The 22,474-nt window shown below is 45.5% G+C and overlaps 2 protein-coding genes across 2 annotated transcripts in view; one reads left to right on the top strand and one right to left on the bottom strand.

The window, feature by feature from the left end:
- Window positions 1-22,474, top strand: part of CCDC120 (coiled-coil domain containing 120) — a 71,906-nt gene that overhangs the window by 4,844 nt on the left and 44,588 nt on the right. The window lies entirely within an intron of this gene.
- Window positions 1,017-22,408, bottom strand: TFE3 (transcription factor binding to IGHM enhancer 3). Its single transcript, XM_075185534.1, has 10 exons — window positions 22,028-22,408; window positions 15,332-15,445; window positions 10,507-10,747; window positions 9,361-9,612; window positions 8,518-8,610; window positions 8,305-8,422; window positions 8,141-8,197; window positions 5,820-5,895; window positions 3,963-4,110; window positions 1,017-2,905 (listed from the first exon to the last, which is right to left on the bottom strand). The coding sequence occupies exons 1-10, from the start codon at window positions 22,129-22,131 to the stop codon at window positions 2,537-2,539; spliced, it is 1,572 nt and encodes a 523-aa protein (XP_075041635.1). The 5' UTR covers window positions 22,132-22,408; the 3' UTR covers window positions 1,017-2,536.

Consider the following 22,474-nt stretch of genomic DNA (forward strand, 5'->3'; position numbering starts at 1 on the left):
TATCGCTATAAATTTTTGTGCCGTGCAACCAATCTCTTAGGTGTCTAAGTAAGGCTGAGGGGTTATAGTGTGTGAAAATTGATCCCACCATTAGATTTTGGTTGTTGCAATTTAATCACGGCCTCTTTATTATTCCAAATTAAGGAGCGAAAAAGTGAGTTAACCAATTTAGTATCAGGTTGAGTAAGGATAAGAGGCTGTCTCTGTATAAAATACATTAGTTTGGGAAATGACACCATTTTTATCAAATTTGTCCTCCCTAGATCGGAGAGTCGGAGATGACCCCCACCCTCTCAGTTCTTCAGTAATGGATGATATTACATTTGAGATATTTAAATTATATAAAGATGAAGAATTTTTACTGATTTGAACCCCAAGATATGCAAAACTTTTAGTAGTCCATGTAAATGGGATATCTCTGCCCCATACTGGGCAATTAGTTCCTGGTCTAAGGTACAGAGCAGGAGTTGTTTCTACATTAATAGATAATCCTGATCTAGACCCGAACTCATCTATTTTTTTTAATATTAATGGTAATGAAGAGTCAGGATTGGCTAAGTACAGTAAAATATCCACAGTGAATGTTGTGATTTTAACTTCACGGTGACCGACCCCGATTCCTTGAAATTCCTGGGTTTGTTGCACAATGCGTAATAATGGGTCTAGAGATATGTTAAACAGGAGGGGTGAAAGTGTGGACAACCTTGGCGTGTACCACGGTGCATCTCCGTCCTACTCCCACACAAGCCATTCAGAAGAAATGTAGTATATGGTGTATTGTAAAAATAGCGAATAAGACCAATAAAGGCGTCTCCAAATGCCCTACGTGACAGTACGTTATATAGGTGAGGCCACAGGATCGCGTCGAATGCCTTGTTAGCATCCAGCATAGCCTGTGTTCGTCATTGTGAATGCAGCGTGGGGGGAGGGGGGGGGGATTATGTGACCACCATTGATAAACCTGAAACCTTCCAGCATGTCCCACCCTCCCCCGAGGAACAGACTCGCCACACAGCTTCTAGAGTGTAAAATGTTTTATTTACGTACATAATTATGCTTAGTAGTTTGTATTATATAAAACACATAACGTAATCCTTAATATCTATGTAAAAACAATCTCAGTGAGGAGATAGGGTGAGACCTGCACCCCCAATACACTCACTGCCCTGTATCTGCAACACCCCCCCCCCCAAATACACCCTTTTATCCCTATTATGACACACGGTTACATTCACTCCCCTCTTGTGCATAGTCTGTTCGGCATAACACCCACCTCTCTGGCACGTTCACATAGTCTCACTGTCGTCGCTGACGCTACTATCGCTCCTGTCACGGTGCCCAGTAGGTGACACGCGTTCTCGCACACGGTCAGACACACGCACTCTTTCAGCCCCCTCACACTCAGTAACCGATCACACAGTCTCACCATCCGACCCCTCTCATACATGCAATGCTCCCATCTGTGTCCCTGTATACACATGTCCTCCCCCAAAATATTCACATACTTAACATCTTCCCCTTATGCCTACTGTAAATATCTCCATGACCTTTTGTGACACCCCGTTCCCCCTTTTCTTATCTTACACTATGCAGATGTGACCGCTGCAATGTGGATAAGAGCACAGAGCCTATATACAACTGTCCAGATCCTCCGACTAGTCGAATGTCTACGATTCATAAAATATCTTCTATATAGACAGATATATCCTGCAAGGGTCAGAGGTTAAACGCTAGATTCCTGCCGCATCATAGTTTGCGACAATTAGTTATGTCAGCTTTTTGGGCTTCCTCCTCCACCCTTCTCTCTAGTTCTATATGACCGCCATTTTGTGTGTCACTTCACCAGACGCCAACTTGTGTATCACGCCCTCTGTTCACTGTCAGTCACCATCCTGTGTGTTTCTCCTACCAGACACCATTTTGTGTATCACATCTCTGCTAGCTACCAGACGCCATCTTGTTTAGCTTCACAATGCTACCAACCAGGCACCATCTTGGATCTCAGTTTACGCTCACCACAGGACACCATCTTGAGCGCCCTGTCTTCTGCCCGCTACTAGACACCATCTTGCGTATCACACCCCTCTGATCATTACCAGACACAACCGTTTATTTCACACTCCCACCTCACTCTCACTCGTGATTCATGCTGCACACTTGATAGTCTGCTCACTGGCCTACACTAGGGGTTGATTTAAACTGGCTTTCATCTGTACAGAAGATTTAAGAATTGGTACTTACTAACGATCAACTACTCCCTTACAAATGGTCTCTGCTTGTCTCCGTGCCCCACACCTCACTAAACAATAAAGATCTCAGAGAAAGCAAGCTCCGCCCATCTGAGGGCGATGTTGGGAAACGGGAAGGGTTAGATCAGGCACTCGGTTCAATTCTTTGAGCGAGTTTCAGCGTAGGAGTTCTCCTGCGGGGCGCTGAATACGTCAGTCTGGTGGGAGAGGAAAATCAACTGTGATTTCTTGGTATGTTTTGAAGGAGTCGCTCTCTCAGAAGTCCATTTGTTGGAGTTTGTGTCTGATCAGGAGTCGTCTTCCATACTAAAGCTACTGTGGCGACTGCTCGTCTTGGAGGCTCCGGGAGAGACGGAAGAGAGGAGGGGGTCAGCTCCCCCTAGTGGCGACAGAGTGTCATCCATGAGAATGTCTGCAATGGCCGAATCCGCGGTCAGACTCAGGTCGAAGCTCAGGCCGTGGTCCACTAAGTCATTCAGGTGGTCTGAGAAATGGAGTGTGCCCAGGTCTAAGGTGGAAGGGTCCAGGGGCTGCAGAGGATGAACACCAAAACCTGTAACCCCTCCAGATAGCAGCTCTGGTTTGGGAAGGCCCGTTAACATAGAAGGTGGTGCATTGGCTGCGCTTCCCTGCATCTGGGTCTGCATCTCCAGCTCCTGCAAGACAACGTAAAGTAGTAAGGACAGAGATCATTAACGCAATGGAGGAGGTAGACACTCAAATTGGTTTAATGCCAAGCCATCTTCAAGTGCTTTACTAAACTTATTGTCTCCCTTGGTGATTGTCAATGTAAATATTAAGAGTTGAATGTGTAATAATATTCATGTTATATGAATATACTCCACTGGAACAAGCTCCCTCCCTCCATCAGAACTTCCCCCAATCTGTCCAGTTTCAAATGGGCTTTAAAAACCCACCTTTTTCTTAAAGCCTTTCAATCTCTCACTTAACTTCCTACCTTATCTTCTGCCTCCGTCCCCCTACTCTCCCTCTCTCCCCTCTGTCTCTCTGTCTGTCCACCCCTCCCCTTAGATTGTACGCTCCTCTAAGCAGGGCCACTCCTAACTCTGCTCTCCAGCTACTTAGCCCTCCTCCTCGAGGACCCTCCACCCCCCGTCCCCTCTGGGGGTCTCCCTGTCTTCCACGCCCTCCTTCTTGGGCTCCGTTGTTTGCGGATCCTCTCTCCCCCTTCACCCGCCCTCTCTAGCTGTGCATTGAGCTTACTGAGTTACTGTGCTTACTGTACTGTGCTGTCTCACCTTGTACTGTAACTCGTTTGTCCCTGTACGGCGCTACAGACACCTTGTGGCGCCCTATAAATAAAAATTAATAATAATAATAATAATAATAATGTTGCAGGTATTTTCCTAGCATCTATAAAGATGTTATTAAGTCTGCTGGCTGATGAGTTCAGGTTCCCTACAGAGCCGTTGCCTATGTCTGTGTCCCATAATTCCTTTGTTTCCTTCTAATTATTTCCTTATCCTTATGTGATTTTCCTCTCACAGTACAGCTCGGGGGCGTGGCACTGGCAGGGGGCGGGTCACACATTACTGGAAACCAGGAGTGTAACAAATTATAATTAAAAACAAACGTGACCATTTTGGAAGCATTATGCTCATTGCTAAACTGTTTTGGGGAGGAACGTTAGACAATGATGGAGGTAGATAGATGGTTAGATTTCTTTATTTTAATGCAGAGCCCACACGTTACCTGCACACGTAGCAGCAGACTCTGGTTCATGTGTTCCAGTTTCCGCTGTCTGCCCTCCAGGTCACGTACCCTCTGCTGGTCTTTCTGCAGTTTTCGGATGTACTCAACAGAAGCCTTCAAGATGGTGCCTTTATTCCAGCGCAACTCCCTGTGAGCAGGAATTGTACAGAGTGCATGATGATGAGGACAGGACAATGAGGGAATACAATGATCAGCACTAGCAGAGATTATGGGTGGATCAAGGTGAGAAGAGGACAGAAAACACACAGATTGATGGGGGAATAATACTAGTGTAAAGCAAGCGAGAGGATATGGGGTATAGCACAGAAAAAGGGTGAATATTATAAGATGGTGTTGTGACACAGAATAGAAATGAAAGTGTGGAGAGGTAGAGTAATGAGAAGGAAGTATGGAGAGATGGGGGTATGGTAGAGAGTAATGTGGAGAAAGTATGGAGAGATGGGGGTATGGTAGAGAGTAATGTGGAGGAAGTATGGAAAGATGGGGGTATGGAAGAGAGTAATGAGGAGGAAGTATGGAAAGATGGGGGTATGGTAGAGAGTAATGAGGAGAAAGTATGGAAAGATGGGGGTATGGTAGAGAGTAATGTGGAGGAAGTATGGAAAGATGGGGGTATGGAAGAGAGTAATGAGGAGGAAGTATGGAAAGATGGGGGTATGGTAGAGAGTAATGAGGAGAAAGTATGGAAAGATGGGGGTATGGTAGAGAGTAATGAGGAGGAAGTATGGAAAGATGGGGGTATGGAAGAGAGTAATGAGGAGGAAGTATGGAGAGATGGGGGTAGGGAAGAGAGTAATGAGGAGAAAGTATGGAAAGATGGGGGTATGGTAGAGAGTAATGAGGAGGAAGTATGGAAAGATGGGGGTATGGAAGAGAGTAATGAGGAGGAAGTATGGAGAGATGGGTGTAGGGAAGGGAGTAATGAGGAGAAAGTATGGAAAGATGGTATGGTACAGAGTAATGAGGAGGAAGTATGGAAAGATGGGGGTATGTAAGAGAGTAATGAGGAGGAAGTATGGAGAGATGGGGGTAGCGAAAAGAGTAATGAGGAGAAAGTATGGAAAGATGGGGGTATGGTAGAGAGTAATGTGGAGGACGTATGGAGAGATAGGGTATAGTAGAGAGTAATGAGGAGGAAGTATGGAAAGATGAGGGAATGGTAGAGAGTAATGAGGAGAAAGTATGGAAAGATGGGGGTATGGTAGAGAGTAATGTGGAGGAAGTATGGAGAGATAGGGTATAGTAGAGAGTAATGAGGAGGAAGTATGGAGAGATAGGGTATGGTAGAGAGTAATGAGGAGGAAGTATAGAGAGGTGGGGGTATGGTACAGAGTAATGAGGAGGAAGTATGGAGAGATAGGGTATAGTAGAGAGTAATGAGGAGGAAGTATGGAGAGATGGGGTAGCGAAGAGAGTAATGAGGAGAAAGTATGGAAAGATGGGGGTATGGTAGAGAGTAATGTGGAGGAAGTATGGAGAGATGGGGATATGGAAGAGAGTAATGAGAAGGAAGTATGGAGAGATGGGGATATGGAAGAGAGTAATGAGGAGGAAGTATGGAAAGATGAGGGAATGGTAGAGAGTAATGAGGAGGAAGTATAGAGAGATGTTTATATGTTACAGGGTAGTAGAGGAGGTGAAGAGAGGCAGATGAGTGGATCGAGATAAGGTAAGAACGTGCTAGACATGAGAGATGTAGATGGAGGTAACATGTGGACAGACACACAAGACTGACACAGTATCAAAAATGGAAATTAAACAAAGGACAAGAGACCATAAAGGGTTGGGAGAGTGATACTGAAGTGGTATACATAGATATTTGGTTAGCACACTTACGGGTCACTGGATTTTGGGATGAGTGTCCCCAGCTCCTTAATTCTATCATTAATGTTGAATCTTCGCCGACGTTCAACTGCAGAGAGAAGAGATATGGTAAGATGTACATTACAGTGGCACAGTTACCTCCCAAGTGCTCTAGACCACAATCCAACAACATTCTGGTAAATTAATAGATCTCTAGGCTTAAGCTCCACTGGAGCAGGGACGTATTTGTAAGTTGTAATGAAATAAAATTAAGCAAAGTCATCATCATCATCTATATAACGCCACTAATTCCGCAGCGCTGTACAGAGAACTCACTCACATCGGTCCCTGCCCCATTGGAGCTTACAGTCTAAATTCCCTAAACACACACACAGACACAGACTAGGGTCAATTTTGATAGCAGTCAATTAACCTACCAGTATATTTTTTGGAGTGTGGGAGGAAACCGGAGCACCCGGAGGAAACCCACGCAAACACGGAGAGAACATACAAACTCCACACATGTGGCCATGGTCGTGAATCGAACTCATGACCCCAGTGCTGTGAGACAGAAGTGCTAACCACTGAGCCACCGTGCTGCTCAGCTATTAAAAATGGTCTACACAACATCCTGGACTTGTTTCATCTTGTTAGCATTACATAAATGTACCATGAATGTTATACAACTAGGAGAAGAGACAATGGTGGAACCAATCATTATGCTACAACATGACGAGGTTCCTGCAGAGGAGTTATTATCAGTAGACATGCATGGGCACACTGCCTGCACCTCAGGCTATTGTCGGACAGGAATGCCGACAGAGCAAGTCAGGCCAGTTTGTGTCTTGTTCATACTTGCAGTGTTTGTTTTCTATTTTAATGACACTACGGATTCAAGGTGCTTATCTCTTGGAACAAAAACTCCAGCAAAGCGATGGGACAAAAGATATGAGTCTATAAATGCTATGACAGATAGAAAACAAATGGAACAAGAGGGGGGAATGATGGAGCCAAAGTGGGGGAAGTAGTAGGATTGGAACGTGGCAGTTTGACAGGCTGATATCTAGGATAGAGATGTAGATGAGGCAGAGTGGGTATAGAAAGGAGAGAAGGTGTTGTAAAGAAAGAGGATGAATTCAAGAAGAGATAAGACTATCAAAAAGCGTGCCAGTGACAATGGAGTAAATACGACCATATGTAGATGTTGGGAATAGCAGAAAGTATATACAAAGTGATTATATTAACGTTCTTATTTAACGTTCTTAAACAGACGAGAACAGTCTAACAATTTTAAATGTATTTAGCAATCCTTTATTTTTCTGATCATTTTTCCAAATAATGTAATTATAACGTGTGCGCCGCGTCATTGAAAATTTATATAATTGTATATGGAGCCAACTGTTCGCTCTTGAGAAAAAAAATGTGTGATATCATGATTAAGGTGTGAGATGATAAGGCAAGGACAAGAAGGGAAGGTTATCGAAAAATAAGTTGTTTGTGGTAGTGCTGGTGATAGTGATGATGATGATTATCAAGGTGTGAGATGATAAGGCGAAGAAAAGAAAGGAAAGTTTTGAGAGAAAGACGTTTGTGGTCGTGATGATGATGATCAAGGTGTCAGATGATAAGGAGAGGAGAAGAAAAGAAAATTATGAAAGAAAGACATTGTTTGTGGTGGTGATTATGATCATTAGAGTATGAGATAATAAGGAGAGGAGAAGAAAAGAAGATTATGAGAGAAAGATGTTTGTGGTGATGATGATGATGATGATCAAGGTGTGAGATGATAAGCGAAGAGAAGATAAGGTTATGAGAGAAAGAAGTTGTTTGTGGTCGCAGTGATGATGTTGATGATCAAGGTGTGAGATAAGGCGGGGAGAAGAAAAGAAAGTTTTTAGAGAAAGACGTTTGTGGTTGTGATGATGATCATGATCAAGGTGTGAGATGATAAGGCGGGGAGAAGAAAAGAAGATTTTGAGAGAAAGACGTTTGTGGTTGTGGTGATGATGATGATGATCAAGGTGTGAGATGATAAGGCGAGGAGAAGAAAAGAAGATTATGAGAGAAAGACGTTGTTTGTGGTCATGGTGATGATGATGATGATAATGATCAAGGTGTGAGATGATAAGGCGAGGAGAAGAAAAGAAGATTATGAGAGAAAGACGTTGTTTGTGGTCGTGTTGATGATGATGATGATGAAGGTGTGAGATGATAAGGGAATGACAAGGTCTCCTGATTTACTTCCTATGCATTAACAGCATCTCCCAGCACAACAATTTTCATGCTTCTAGATATATTACCCAGAGCCAATGTCCCTTTATATTAATAATGCTAAATATTTCCCCCAAACTTACTCAAGTTGTGGTTGTCTTTCTTCTGACGCTCTTTAATCATTGCTTTTGCCTCATGTTCTGTGGAAGGGAAGCATTAAATAGCTACGGTTAGGCGATTCCATCCATATGTTACATAGTATACACATCTGACACCATAAACACTGCGCTGTTACTCCTTAACCCACCAAAGTACTCCTTCTTAATGTTCGGCAGCTCCGCGGGACAAGAGTTGCTTGCGGTGATAGCCGGAGCGGACATCCCGGGACCACAATACAAATCCAGGATATTACCGGATACGGGCAGCTGAGCATACAGAGAATATTAGATTAATTAGTGAATGCATCATTTTTATAAATAGATTTTTCTTTAACCAGCCCCTTCCTCCTCCTGACACTTACTGTACTAGGTAGGTTCTCTCTCTCCATGTATCCCATGATTTCGTCATTGTAGCTGGACTCTAAGCTGATGATCTCATCGATGACGTCATCAATCTAAAACGGTTGAAAAAAAACTGTCTAAGGAGAAAAATACAGATTGACTTTAAAACACAAAACCTCCTTAGTATACTCCAGGGCGCGCCTGGCCAAGCTGTGGCTCTCCAGGTGTTGTGGAACTACAAGTTCCAGCATGCCCCATCAGCTAATTATCTACTGGCAAAGCATACTGGGACTTGTAGTTGCACAACACCTGGAGGAGCCACAAGACGACCGGGCCTGCTCTAGGGACTGCTGTGGAACATGGGTAATATATGACACAAACTCTTCTGGACTGTGGATTAGAACTTCACAGCTCTACACTCAACAATGGGCCCATCGCTGAGTGTGTGTAAGGGCAATAAAATTATTATTATCTTTTATTTATAAAGCGCCACAAAAAAACAGCAGCGCCATGCTCTGGGGGGATGGGGGGAGAGCGAGCACATAACAACGTCTCTAGTAGTTTAAAAAATACATATTAAAACTTTCCACTAATCGGTGCTATAAGTAAATGTACATTTGTTGTCTGAGGTACGTTAAACAGCTCTGACTACTGATATAAGGACGTGGCTGGAAAGCACAGAAGAAAGATGGATACACAAAGACTGCTGAAGTGCTGTTCCCCTTCTGATCTTAGTTGGAGAGAGAGGTAAATGCGGGCAGATTATTGGGTTTATTAGTGTGTCGGGGACACTGCCCCTCTCAATCTTTGTTGGCATATCCCACCCGGGGTTACTTTTCTATTATTGTATATACACCACCTACCTCTTTTTCAGGATTGGAGCCGATTTTCAGCATGGCCAGAGGGCTGTTAGGGGCGCTGCTGGCAGAGGGAAGCAGCGACTGCTCAGGCTGTGGAGAGGCTCCCGGAGCGGAGGCGAGGGCTGTGGTGGAGCTCGGGGCAGACGCATGGATGGGCATCTTGGTCCCCAGCGTGGTAGAGAGGTACTGCTTGACCTGCTGCCTCTGGGACTGCTGGATGTGGTACTTGGTCGGGTTCTCCAGGTGGGTCTGCACCTGTTAACACAGAGGACACCATAAGACGTGAGTAGCCATGCATGGTACGGCCTTCAGGCATGTCACCGAACCTGCGTTGTAGGACATTAACACCTGTGTGTGTGTGACATCCACCATCCTATAGAAATTTATTTCAAATTTGGTTTCAAATGACTCCTTTTATACAATTAAACTTACACATACCTCCATTTATAAAGGCAAAATAAGGATATATAATATGCTGATAATCTGCTCAAACCCCACTCTAGATCCCTCGCCAAAGGGCCAAGAATCAGGACTGCCCCACCAAAATCTGGATATTGGAAGAAGGGGTATAGTTACCAAAAAAACAAAACTGCTGGCGTGGCAGGGGGGCGGGGCACTGATGAAGCGTATGTCTTCATGACAATAGGGTGTAATGGAGGGGGTGAGCAGGAGGACCAATCAGAAGCTGCAATGACGGTCCTTCCGCTTACCCCCTCTTCTTCAGGAAGATGTTCACCACTAGAGGTGCTAATGCAGCTTTAGGGCTAGATTTACTAAGCTGCGGGTTTGAAAAAGTGGGGATGTTGCCTATAGCAACCAATCAGATTCTAGCTGTCATTTTGTAGAAGGTACTAAATAAAAGAAAGCTAGAATCTGATTGGTTGCTATAGGCAACATCCCCACTTTTTCAAACCTGCAGCTTAGTAAATCTAGCCCTTAATGTCTATCCAAACTTCCCGCCACCTGTATAGACCATCCCCGGGGGTGAGCACTCTATCAGTATTGTATCTGTTACACATTGCGCACAGTACTCCCGCCGTGTTTTAAACAGAAACGTAACTAAGGTTCAGTTTGGTTCATTGTTGTAAACTCATTTAGGCGGAGATTAGCCCAGTTGTTATACGAGCCTGGGAAATATATAGACCTTACCTTCAGGACCTCCAGGGGCACCTGTGCCGGGGTGGGGCGGCTGGCGGGGTTCACGCTGATAGCGGGCGTGGACATCATGGCATTGCTGCGTTCCGCTAAGACCTGAGCGGCTTGCTGCTCCTGCTCCCTCCGTTCCTGCTCCTGCGCCTGCGCTCTCATCAGCTGCTGCCTCAGGAGGACCCGCGACGACATTGTTCCGGGGGTCTGAAGGGGAGCCTGGGGGGACTGCAATGGGGTCTGACTGTAGAGGGGGGGAAATGAGCGAAATGAAAAGTAAATTCAACTCATTTTTTATTTGATTCATATAGTGAAAAAGAAAGTCCACCCTATTTCATATTTGTTTCATGACATAACGAGCAATCAGCTCGTCTTCACCAAGTCCTACGGTTGATAAATCTCATCTCCTGTGGCAAATAACCCAGCACTGATTTTACTTTGTCATTATATCTTCAGCAAAAAGCTTCTCGATAAGATTGAGGTCTGGACTGAGTCCTTCCACTTGCTGGTGCTTATGACCACTGTCCGGTTGCATGATCCAAGTTTGGCCAACCGTCAGTTCCAGTAGGAAGAGGAGATCTTCGTGGACATAACGTGAGGAGTTCACCTCCCATGGCTGCAGAACCAACTCAAATGATCACCCCTCCAGCACCATCCTGTTCTCACGGTGATACACTGGGTTTGGTTTCTGCTAAACACGTTTTTGTACATTAAGACCCAACAACTCCACTTTGGTCTCACCGGTTCAAATGCAACCTTCAAACCTAATTCAATATGTTTTGTTTGGAGACAATGCTCTTCCTCCTGTCTACACTTCCATGAAAACCTTATTTGTTCTGTCTTTTTATGATGACAGAGTCATGTACCTCAACTTTTACCAAGTCGACCGAGGACCGTCGACCCCCAAATATAGGTTCTGGGTTGTTTTGATTTTTTTATTTCTTGGCGCATTACAGGGGCAAACGCAGGATTTGTAGAGGGGGGTTTCCACACCACGCCGCCAGTGGGCGTGACCAGCATGCATGGGGGCGTGGCTATAATATTAGACAGTGCTTGGCTGCTAAGGGCATACTTACAAATTTCCTTTTTAAAAAAAACAAAAAGAGCTGCGATACTTCTCCGCCACACTCTAATTATCATAGGGATAGAAACTCCACAATGTTGCCTAACTAAATCATTATGCTGAGTGCTGCAAAACTTAATAGAACTCCTGACACTTGAAATAGGAAATGTGGAATCTACGTTTTGTTGCCATAGTTACAGTTGTTGCTAAAGAAGATCAGTTATTTTCTATGTAAAACGGCAGCTACAGTGTGTTTCTGAGTTTTAAACAGACAATGTCAGGCAGATGTTATATTCCAAGCGGTGGTTTGACTGTTGAGACCTGGTGATCCATGCACACGTTTTCTTACATAACCTAACACTCTTCACCGCTACTTGTCACAGTTAGTATTGTTCACAGCTAATTATTATAGGCTATTAATTTATTTTTTATTTTTACCTAGCAATCAGTTAAGGATATTTTGCACTAAATGTTATTAAATCCATAATTCAGTTTATTCAATACACACTTATCATTAAAGATCTTAACTTTAGAAACTTCTTATTTCAGTCTCCTGGACAAAACCATGTTACAATGCAATGGGTGCAAATTAGTATTCTGTTTTGCACATAAGTTAAATACTGGCTACTTTTTCATCTAGCACACAAATACTTAATAGCTTTATTTTTACACTGAAATGTAAAGTTGATCTAGAACATGTCCTACCCCAACTATAAATCTGTCCCCACATTTTAAATTTACCTCCCCTCCATTGCAACATGGTTTTGCATAGGTTCAAAGTTACTCCTTGTTTATGCTATGCTCTCCTTAATGACTCAGGCCCTTAATGTGGATGAGCTGCTGTTCTCTATTTTGGAATATGCTGAGTAAGTGGCAGAGTCTTATCTCATGTCAGGAGTCAGCAGTGTCGCTGTTTTTCAGCTGAATGACGAAAACATATCTCTGTTTCCTGTGTATCCTCCATATCTCTGTGTGGCTACACATCCTGCGTTATGTCTGTCTGTGTATCCCTGTGTATCCTCCATATCTCTGTGTGCCTACGTCCTGCGTTCTGTCTGTCTGTGTGTCCCTGTGTATCCTCCATATCTCTGTGCGGCTACACATCCTGCGTTCTGTCTGTCTGTGTGTCCCTGTGTATCCTCCATATCTCTGTGTGCCTACTTCCTGCGTTCTGTCTGTCTGTGTGTCCCTGTGTATCCTCCATATCTCTGTGCGGCTACACATCCTGCGTTCTGTCTGTGTGTGTGTCCCTGTGTGTCCTCCATATCTCTGTGTGGCTACACATCCTGCGTTCTGTCTGCCTGTGTGTCCCTGTGTATCCTCCATATCTCTGTGCGGCTACACATCCTGCGTTCTGTCTGTGTGTCCCTGTGTGTCCCCCATATCTCTGTGCGGCTACACATCCTGCTTTCTATCTGTCTGTCTGTGTGTCCCTGTGTATCCTCCATATCTCTGTGCGGCTACACATCCTGCGTTCTGTCTGTGTGTCCCTGTGTGTCCCCCATATCTCTGTGTGGCTACACATCCTGCGTTCTGTCTGTGTGTCCCCCATATCTTTGTGCGGCTACACATCCTGCGTTCTGTCTGTGTGTCCCTGTGTATCCTCCATATCTCTGTGCGGCTACACATCCTGCGTTCTGTCTGTCTGTCTGTCCCTGTGTATCCTCCATATCTCTGTGCGCCTACACATCCTGCGTTCTGTCTGTCTGTCTGTCCCTGTGTATCCTCCATATCTCTGTGCGCCTACGTCCTGCATTCTGTCTGTCTGTGTGTCCCTGTGTATCCTCCATATCTCTGTGCGGCTACACATCCTGCGTTCTGTCTGTGTGTCCCTGTGTGTCCTCCATATCTCTGTGCGGCTACACATCCTGCGTTCTGTCTGTCTGTGTGTCCCTGTGTGTCCTCCATATCTCTGTGTGGCTACACATCCTGCGTTCTGTCTGCCTGTGTGTCCCTGTGTATCCTCCATATCTCTGTGCGGCTACACATCCTGCGTTCTGTCTGTGTGTCCCTGTGTGTCCCCCATATCTCTGTGCGGCTACACATCCTGCTTTCTATCTGTCTGTCTGTGTGTCCCTGTGTGTCCCCCATATCTCTGTGTGGCTACACATCCTGCGTTCTGTCTGTCTGTGTGTCCCTGTGTGTCCTCCATATCTCTGTGTGGCTACACATCCTGCGTTCTGTCTGCCTGTGTGTCCCTGTGTATCCTCCATATCTCTGTGCGGCTACACATCCTGCGTTCTGTCTGTGTGTCCCTGTGTGTCCCCCATATCTCTGTGCGCCTACGTCCTGCGTTCTGTCTGTCTGTGTGTCCCTGTGTATACTCCATATCTCTGTGTGGCTACACATCCTGCGTTCTGTCTGTGTGTCCCTGTGTATCCTCCATATCTCTGTGCGGCTACACATCCTGCGTTCTGTCTGTCTGTGTGTCCCTGTGTATCCTCCATATCTCTGTGCGGCTACACATCCTGCGTTCTGTCTGTGTGTCCCTGTGTATCCTCCATATCTCTGTGCGGCTACACATCCTGCATTCTGTCTGTCTGTCTGTGTGTCCCTGTGTATCCTCCATATCTCTGTGCGGCTACACATCCTGCGTTCTGTCTGTCTGTCTGTCCCTGTGTATCCTCCATATCTCTGTGCGCCTACGTCCTGCATTCTGTCTGTCTGTGTGTCCCTGTGTATCCTCCATATCTCTGTGCGGCTACACATCCTGCGTTCTGTCTGTGTGTCCCTGTGTGTCCTCCATATCTCTGTGCGGCTACACATCCTGCGTTCTGTCTGTCTGTGTGTCCCTGTGTGTCCTCCATATCTCTGTGTGGCTACACATCCTGCGTTCTGTCTGCCTGTGTGTCCCTGTGTATCCTCCATATCTCTGTGCGGCTACACATCCTGCGTTCTGTCTGTGTGTCCCTGTGTGTCCCCCATATCTCTGTGCGGCTACACATCCTGCTTTCTATCTGTCTGTCTGTGTGTCCCTGTGTATCCTCCATATCTCTGTGCGGCTACACATCCTGCGTTCTGTCTGTGTGTCCCTGTGTGTCCCCCATATCTCTGTGTGGCTACACATCCTGCGTTCTGTCTGTGTGTCCCCCATATCTTTGTGCGGCTACACATCCTGCGTTCTGTCTGTGTGTCCCTGTGTATCCTCCATATCTCTGTGTGGCTACACATCCTGCGTTCTGTCTGTGTGTCCCTGTGTATCCTCCATATCTCTGTGCGGCTACACATCCTGCGTTCTGTCTGTCTGTGTGTCCCTGTGTATCCTCCATATCTCTGTGCGGCTACACATCCTGCGTTCTGTCTGTCTGTGTGTCCCTGTGTGTCCTCCATATCTCTGTGCGCCTACGTCCTGCGTTCTGTCTGTCTGTGTGTCCCTGTGTATCCTCCATATCTCTGTGCGGCTACACATCCTGCGTTCTGTCTGTCTGTGTGTCCCTGTGTATCCTCCATATCTCTGTGCGGCTACACGTTCTGCGTTCTGTCTGCCTGTGTGTCCCTGTGTATCCTCCATATCTCTGTGCGGCTACACATCCTGCGTTCTGTCTGTCTGTGTGTCCCTGTGTGTCCTCCATATCTCTGTGCGCCTACGTCCTGCGTTCTGTCTGTCTGTGTGTCCCTGTGTATACTCCATATCTCTGTGCGGCTACACATCCTGCGTTCTGTGTGTCCCTGTGTATCCTCCATATCTCTGTCTGGCTACACATCCTGCGTTCTGTCTGTCTTTCTGCCTCTGCGGAGTCTGAACACATCTGTCGGATAGATCACCTGGGAGGTATCGGCTGACTCTTCAGCTGGTAAAACTGCTCCTCGCTCGGCTCTAGAGCTGCCTCAACGTCAATGTCAGCGACAATCCCGGACTCGGGCAACAGCGGACTCAGACTGTTAGGGTGATAAGACAAAGCGTGTAGTGTCATTAGTAACGGATTAGGTTTCTCCTAATACACAGACATCAGAACATAGACCTCTCCCCTCCTCCTAATACACAGATATCAGGACACAGACCTCTCACCTCCTCCTAATACACAGATATCAGGACACAGACCTCTTCCCTCCTCCTAATACACAGACATCAGGACACAGACCTCTCCCCTCCTCCTAATACACAGATATCATTATACAGACCTCTCCCCTCCTCCTAATACACAGGCATCAGGACACAGACCTCTCACCTCCTCCTAATACACAGACATCAGGACATAGACCTCCCACCTCCTCCTAATACACTGATATCAGGACACTGACCTCTCACCTCCTCCTAATACACAGACATCAGGACATAGACCTCCCACCTCCTCCCAATACACAGATATCAGGACACAGACCTCTCACCTCTTCCTAATACACAGACATCAGGACACAGACCTCTCACCTCCTCCTAATACACAGACGTCGGGACACAGACCTCTCACCTCCCCCTAATACACAGACATCAGGACACAGACCTCTCCCCTCCTCCTAATACACAGACATCAGGACACAGACCTCTCACCTCCTCCTAATACACAGACATCAGGACACAGACCTCTCCCCTCCTCCTAATACACAGACATCAGGACACAGACCTCTCCCCTACTTCTAATACACAGATATCAGACCTCTCACCTCCTCTTAATAGGCAGACAACAAGATGATAGTCAGTATGAATGTCACAAATAGAGGAAATTGCTATATAATATTTTCGCACCCCATGCAAAATAGCCCAGTGATTGTAAAGTCCGTTCTCCACTAACGCTTCCTCTCCAGGCAAAGTTCTCAAATTCAATGCATCTGCATACCGCACGTTCTTACTCTGTGAGTAATCCATTTTCCTCAGCATGCCCTGTTTCCCTATTTTAAACGTTAACAATAGTATAATACAATAGGCTGTAGTGGTAAAATCACATGGAAAATATATTAAATACACATTATAAAAATCACTGAAATGTGTCTAACGCACACGCCTTAATTTTCATGCGTTTGTTACCCATTTTCCCAGCACGTGTGTGAAGTAAACTGTCCCTACTTTTCAATACTGACAAATTGTATCGACATTGTAAGCAGGCCATGATGGGAGTTGTAGTGCTACAATGTCCACCTGGTATAGGATATTCAGAAACTGGTGGCACAGGAAAATGGTGGCATTTTCAACCAATCAGCCATTTGCTTTCATTTTTTAAGCTGATCTTCAAAAATGGCAGCTGAGATCTGATTGGTTGCTATGGGCAACACCACGGTTCCACAAGTATCCCCAATTAATTTTGCTTAGAGACATCTGCCTAGCATTAAAGTGTATTAAAATGTAAAAATAAGGCAATGGTTTGTATTGAATTAGTATCCTGCATTCACATGAATATTGTGCCTTTCTAGTACATTGTGTATTGATCATCGTTGTCTATTCTCCTGGAACGTCAGGGAGACTCCCTAATTTTTGGGACTCCCGGGAGAGCAGAGCAAACTCCCGCTTCCCGGCCACTTCAGTGGTTAAGGGTCGGGGCTTAAGTCGCAATTCAGGCGTCATTGGGGCCCCACCCCCTGCTATAACAAGCTATAAATTGTGATGTCCGTTTAGAGGGCGGGGTCAAATGACGCGATTCGTCAAGTTCCGCCCCCACACGCCCACCTCCCCCCCCCCAGTCAACTTGGCAAACATGGTATCGATGGGCTGAATGCTCTTTGGTTCAGCTCATAAAATGGCTGCCTCCACTACGGCGAGGTGCAGTTTAAAACACATATTACCACATGGACGGTTTAACTTACATCCTGACAAGAGTGAGCGGGACCTCTTGTTCCATGAACGGAAACTGAACGGCTCTTGTCCGGACTGGGGGGGGATCAAATTCAATGTAATTGCGACATCATGCGGAGAGCGCCTCGGCTTCTATAAATATTTATACCGAAGGGCGCTGCCTTTTGCGAAATTGCAGTTTAAACAATAATAAAATGGCAGAGGAAGGACCTGAGTCTGGTGTCTGACCCAGCGTTTCCTCTCAGGCTGGGGAGCGCGATTCTTTACACTGATACTAGGGGAGAGGCACGTTACCCCCGGTGGTTCTCAAAGGAAATACTGTTTACGTTGTCCGTGCAAACATTTATTTTACTTTTTATTTGTAAGTATCTTTCCCTGTAGACTGCGCTTTCTCCCATCTTGAACAGACATTTGCTGGAGAAATAAGCCGTCTTAGAAGGGGTTAATAATATGTAGGTGAGGCTATAACTGTTAAGCTATTGTCACACGAGCGCTGATGCGCTCTGTGAACGCCATAAGCACCAACCACCTAGGGCTATAATTTGCAGGCGCACAAATCGCCATGTCATGTGACAAGTGTATGAGGGACGTGGTCATCGGGCCACCCCCCGCTATAAAAAGCCGAAATGCGCGGCATTACTTAGCGGGGGGAGGGGCTTGATGACACCTGATTACATATTTAAGCCCCGCCTCCACCACGACCCAGGAGGCCGCCTACTATTCTAGGAGGGAATGCACTCAATTCACGTCATCTACCGTACACAGTCCATAAAAAGTAAAAATAAATCCACTAAACCGCTAAGCACAGTTGTTATCACTTGTGGGGTCAGGAGTTCAATTCCCGACCATGGCCTTATCTGTGTGGAATTTGTATGTTCTCCCAGTGTTTGCTCCCACACACTCCAAAGTACTGGTAGGTTAATTGGCTGCTATTAAATTGACCTTAGTCTCTCTCGGTCTGTGTGTGTGTGTTAGGGGAATTTAGGCTGTAAGCTCTGTTGAGGCAGGTACTGTTGTGAGTGAGTTCTCTGTACAGCGCTGCGGATTTAGTGGCGCTATATAAATATCTGATGATGATGTTCAAAGAATATGAACAGACCAGCACAGGCTTAGCAAAAATATCAAAACATTTACTAGAGTATAAAATAACAATATGTATATATTTGCCCCATGCATTATTAAAATAATTTACTCCATAGCTTAAACTCTTCTAAAGTTAACTATTAGGGCTAGATTTACTAAGCTGCGGGTTTGAAAGAGTGGAGATGTTGCCTATAGCAACCAATCAGATTCTAGCTTTCATTTATTTAGTACATTCTACAAAATGACAGCTAGAATCTGATTGGTTGCTATAGGCAACATCCCCACTTTTTCAAACCCGCAGCTTAGTAAATCTAGCCCTTAGTCTTCCACCCTCCCATTTCAAAGTGTGTCAACATTGTTCTGCAAGGAAATGGTTTCCACGCGTTTCTTACGAGACCGTTATCAATAGTTATAAGGTGGAAACTACACAGTTGGACTGGTTTTGATACAATCTATAGGGGTCAGGGTAGGTTTCTTTCCGACAGTCATCTGCTCCGGTGATTGAGCCTCAGAACACACTGCTCTTTCGGATCACTCACTTTTATCGGCACAGCGCTAAATCATCAGTTATAAGCGCAGTTTAACTAAAAACCTTCACCGGGGGCAGTTAAGCAATACTGACTCCGCTGCCCTGGCGACACCGGCGGTAAGAGGTAACTTTGCAGATCTGCGCATTCATGATTGGACAAACAAAAATATATACGGTAGTTTAAAAACATATTATTTATATTAAACTTTAGATTTTTTAAAGCATTACAATTATAGTTAGAATGAAGCATTCGTTTTGAAAGTTTTTGTCCTCTAGTCGCCCCCCAGAGATGGTACAGAACAGTTATCGCTGCGGTACCAGTACAGTAATAGACCTACCCCTGGCGCAGTTAGGTGGGTAATCCCTTTCCTGTGTTGGGCAATTTGAATACCAGCCATTTCGCCAGCAAAAATGACCATTTTCACCATTAAAAGGGCTGGTCGCTATTATATAAACCCCATACTACACGTTTTCCAGAATATGGGGGATATTTATCAATGGGTTTCGAAAGGTGTTTGAAAAAAATCTTTATTAATTTACTAAGGAATTTTTTTCAATGTGGAAAAGTTTTAAAATATTTTCTTTGTTTTTTTTATTATTATTATTTTATATGTTTAATCTACTTTTTACAATCTATTGATTTATTATTCGTTATTAGCGGAACTCAAAATCCAAATGCCATGTCCACGCCCCCTGTCCCGATGCCAACTATTCCAAATGTTTGGATGTATCGTCATCATCACCATTTATTTATATAGCGCCACTAATTCCGCAGCGCTGTACAGAGAACTCATTCACATCAGTCCCTGCCCCATTGGGACTTACAGTCTAAATTCCAAACACACACAGACTAGGGTCAATTTGATAGCAGCCAATTAACCCACTAGTATGCTTTTGGGAGTGTGGGAGGAAACCGGAGCACCCGGAGGAAACCCACGCAAACACGGGGAGAACATACAAACTCCTCACAGATAAGGCCATGGTCGGGAATTGAACTCATGACCCCAGCGCTGTGAGGCAGAAGTGCTAACCACGTATGGTATTATAATGTTATAAGCATTGCTATACAATACTGTATCACTATGTCATTTCAAAGTATTAGCTAAATAAGATAAACATGTAATATGACTGAAAATGGCACACTTCCCAGAAACATGTTATAACCCAGACATCGACGTTATTCATTATATTACAGGATACATGGTATAAAGCATTCTCTGGAATACATTATCTTTGGCAGAACGCCACGCAGGATGAACTTTCCCCAGAACAATGGAACTAACGTTGACTCCTTGGTATGACAGGAATAGGTCGGACGCCTTGATGTTATATATTAAACAGCGCGGATTGGGTCAGCCCCAGGAGCCAATCAGCCACTCTCCCGAATGATCTCAGTCTGAGACTTAACATTTTCAGGTCAATTGTGTTGACCTCAGTTGGCCTCATATATAAAGCGCAACGGACGCGCATCACAAAATGCCGTTACCCCCTATCAGTAGGGGGAGGTATGTGGAGGGTAGGACATATCTGAACAGATGGACTGCGCTAAGGTGCAAACTTCACATCAAAGTCTAAATTGCAACCACTTTAGAGCCACCACTTTCGTGACATAACGATTTTACTTTTTTTCTCCTAAAACACTGCTCAGTTTAGTCTAACACGGCTTAACTTAACCACGAGAGTGTGATTGGCTGCGATTTGCCTCATCGTGGCCCTGCGCCATGCGCTGGTTTGCATCATTCGTGCCGCAGAGCCACGGTGAAGCGATTTTCAGCGAAACGCGTCCTCGCATCCCCCACCCGTTTCGCTAGGGAAGTGGGCGGAATGCGGGAGGATGGTCTTCTCTCTCCCAACTCCTAACCGCAGTGGAAGTGGCTGAATTAATATTCAATATTCCATTCACTAGGAGGCTAACACAGGCTGCTTTGCCACGAGCAATGGTCCAGCCCACAAAATGGTCGCCTCCACTGTGTGCAGGTAACAGGTCCACTTGTAAACAGCCCCAGTTATTACCTAGAGTTGTCTGACTGGGTTCTGGAGAATTCTAGATACTTTTTTTTACCTCAGATATCTATTTTGTAATCGTGCCCCTAACCGCGTCCTGATACTTTTAAAGATCTGCGTTATTTATTTTAAATGGTAGACGGGAGCCCTGTGAGGTGCAGATAATGCCGGGGGCCATCCCACTCCTAGAGCACAGAGTTTGTTTCAGTTTATACCGATTGCACAACTTCCAAGTCTGAGGAAACAGAAGGTGGGGGAGAGAGACATACTGCTGATGTCAGCAGTTTACTTGTTTTGGAGGCTGAAGGGGGGGTGAGGGGTCCAAAGATTAACCCTATCTTAATATTAAGTAACTTTGGGTTACTTATTCTATAACCCCCTCCATCGTTTATTACCAGAGCCTGGACTGCTCAGATGCAGCCGCCGGCTTTATCTTCCTTTAAGATGATCCTGATAGGCTGCTGTACCAAGTCTTGCCCCCTTGGGCTAAAATTTACCAACTAGCCCCTGTTCACATGGAGCCCGATTAGCGAGATACTTACCAGTAATTCGGTGCAATGAGACGGATCTATGTGAGTCTTGTACAATGTGTATATTTAACAAAATGCAAATATTTATTACTACTTATTGCCTAACATTTTGCTATGTTGCAGCAGCCTGCTCCGCGCCGCTTCACAACGACGGACCTGTCCCCTTGTTTTCGTGGCCGGCGTGCTTCTGAATGACTAAGCAAAAGGACAATATTGCTTCACTCCGCTCCTGCCTCCCTTTCCCCCTCCCGCCAGACGTCCTACAGCTTTCCTGGCAAACGCAATCCAGCCCCAAAAGCTTGCACTCTAACCATGCACACGGCTCCGCCAAACGCACACTGCTTGCCCGTCAACCCTTTAACGCCATCCCCAAATACCGCTCTCCTCTGTACAAACACTTTAAATGCTTCCTCGTTCCTCTCACACAGATACTAGTCCCCAACACCAAGACCTCTCACACACACAACAACACTCCCCCCCCCCAAATAAAAACCTCCTACGCACTCTGCAGCAAGACAACAAGCGATGCTGGAACAGGGGGTACAATACACACATCAAACAGCAGTACTGAGTATGACCAAGATTGTTACCTGAGCAGCTGGATGCTGTCAGTCCTGGCACCCACCAGGACATAGACTGTCTTCTGTGGGGGACTGTGCACTGTGAGGGTCTCACAGCCTATATCATGAGACATCTCTGGGGACTTCCAGAAAGTGGGGGTTCCCAGTCACTCCACCTTGCGCTGGTTGGGGGGTCCCTCTTGGTTCGCTTGGCACTCAGCCTGGTTTCCCCCCCACTGTTATCTCTTCCTTTTTATCAACGACTCCACAACACTCTCCAAATATTTTGGTATTTATCCGCTCTCCCCCTGCTCAGTCCCTCTTGGTGCTCCAGCCTTGTCTTCTGTCTCTCTCTGTGTCTCAGCTCAGCTCATACTGTACTTCCCATAACTAGGACAGAGCAAAACAAGCAGCACCCCCCCCCTCTCTCCTTCCTCCAGAGTCTACTCCCCCCCCTCACTCCCCCTTCCCCTCTGG

This window comes from Mixophyes fleayi, chromosome 9 (genome assembly GCF_038048845.1).
Source record: "Mixophyes fleayi isolate aMixFle1 chromosome 9, aMixFle1.hap1, whole genome shotgun sequence".
Lineage (NCBI taxonomy): Eukaryota > Metazoa > Chordata > Amphibia > Anura > Limnodynastidae > Mixophyes > Mixophyes fleayi.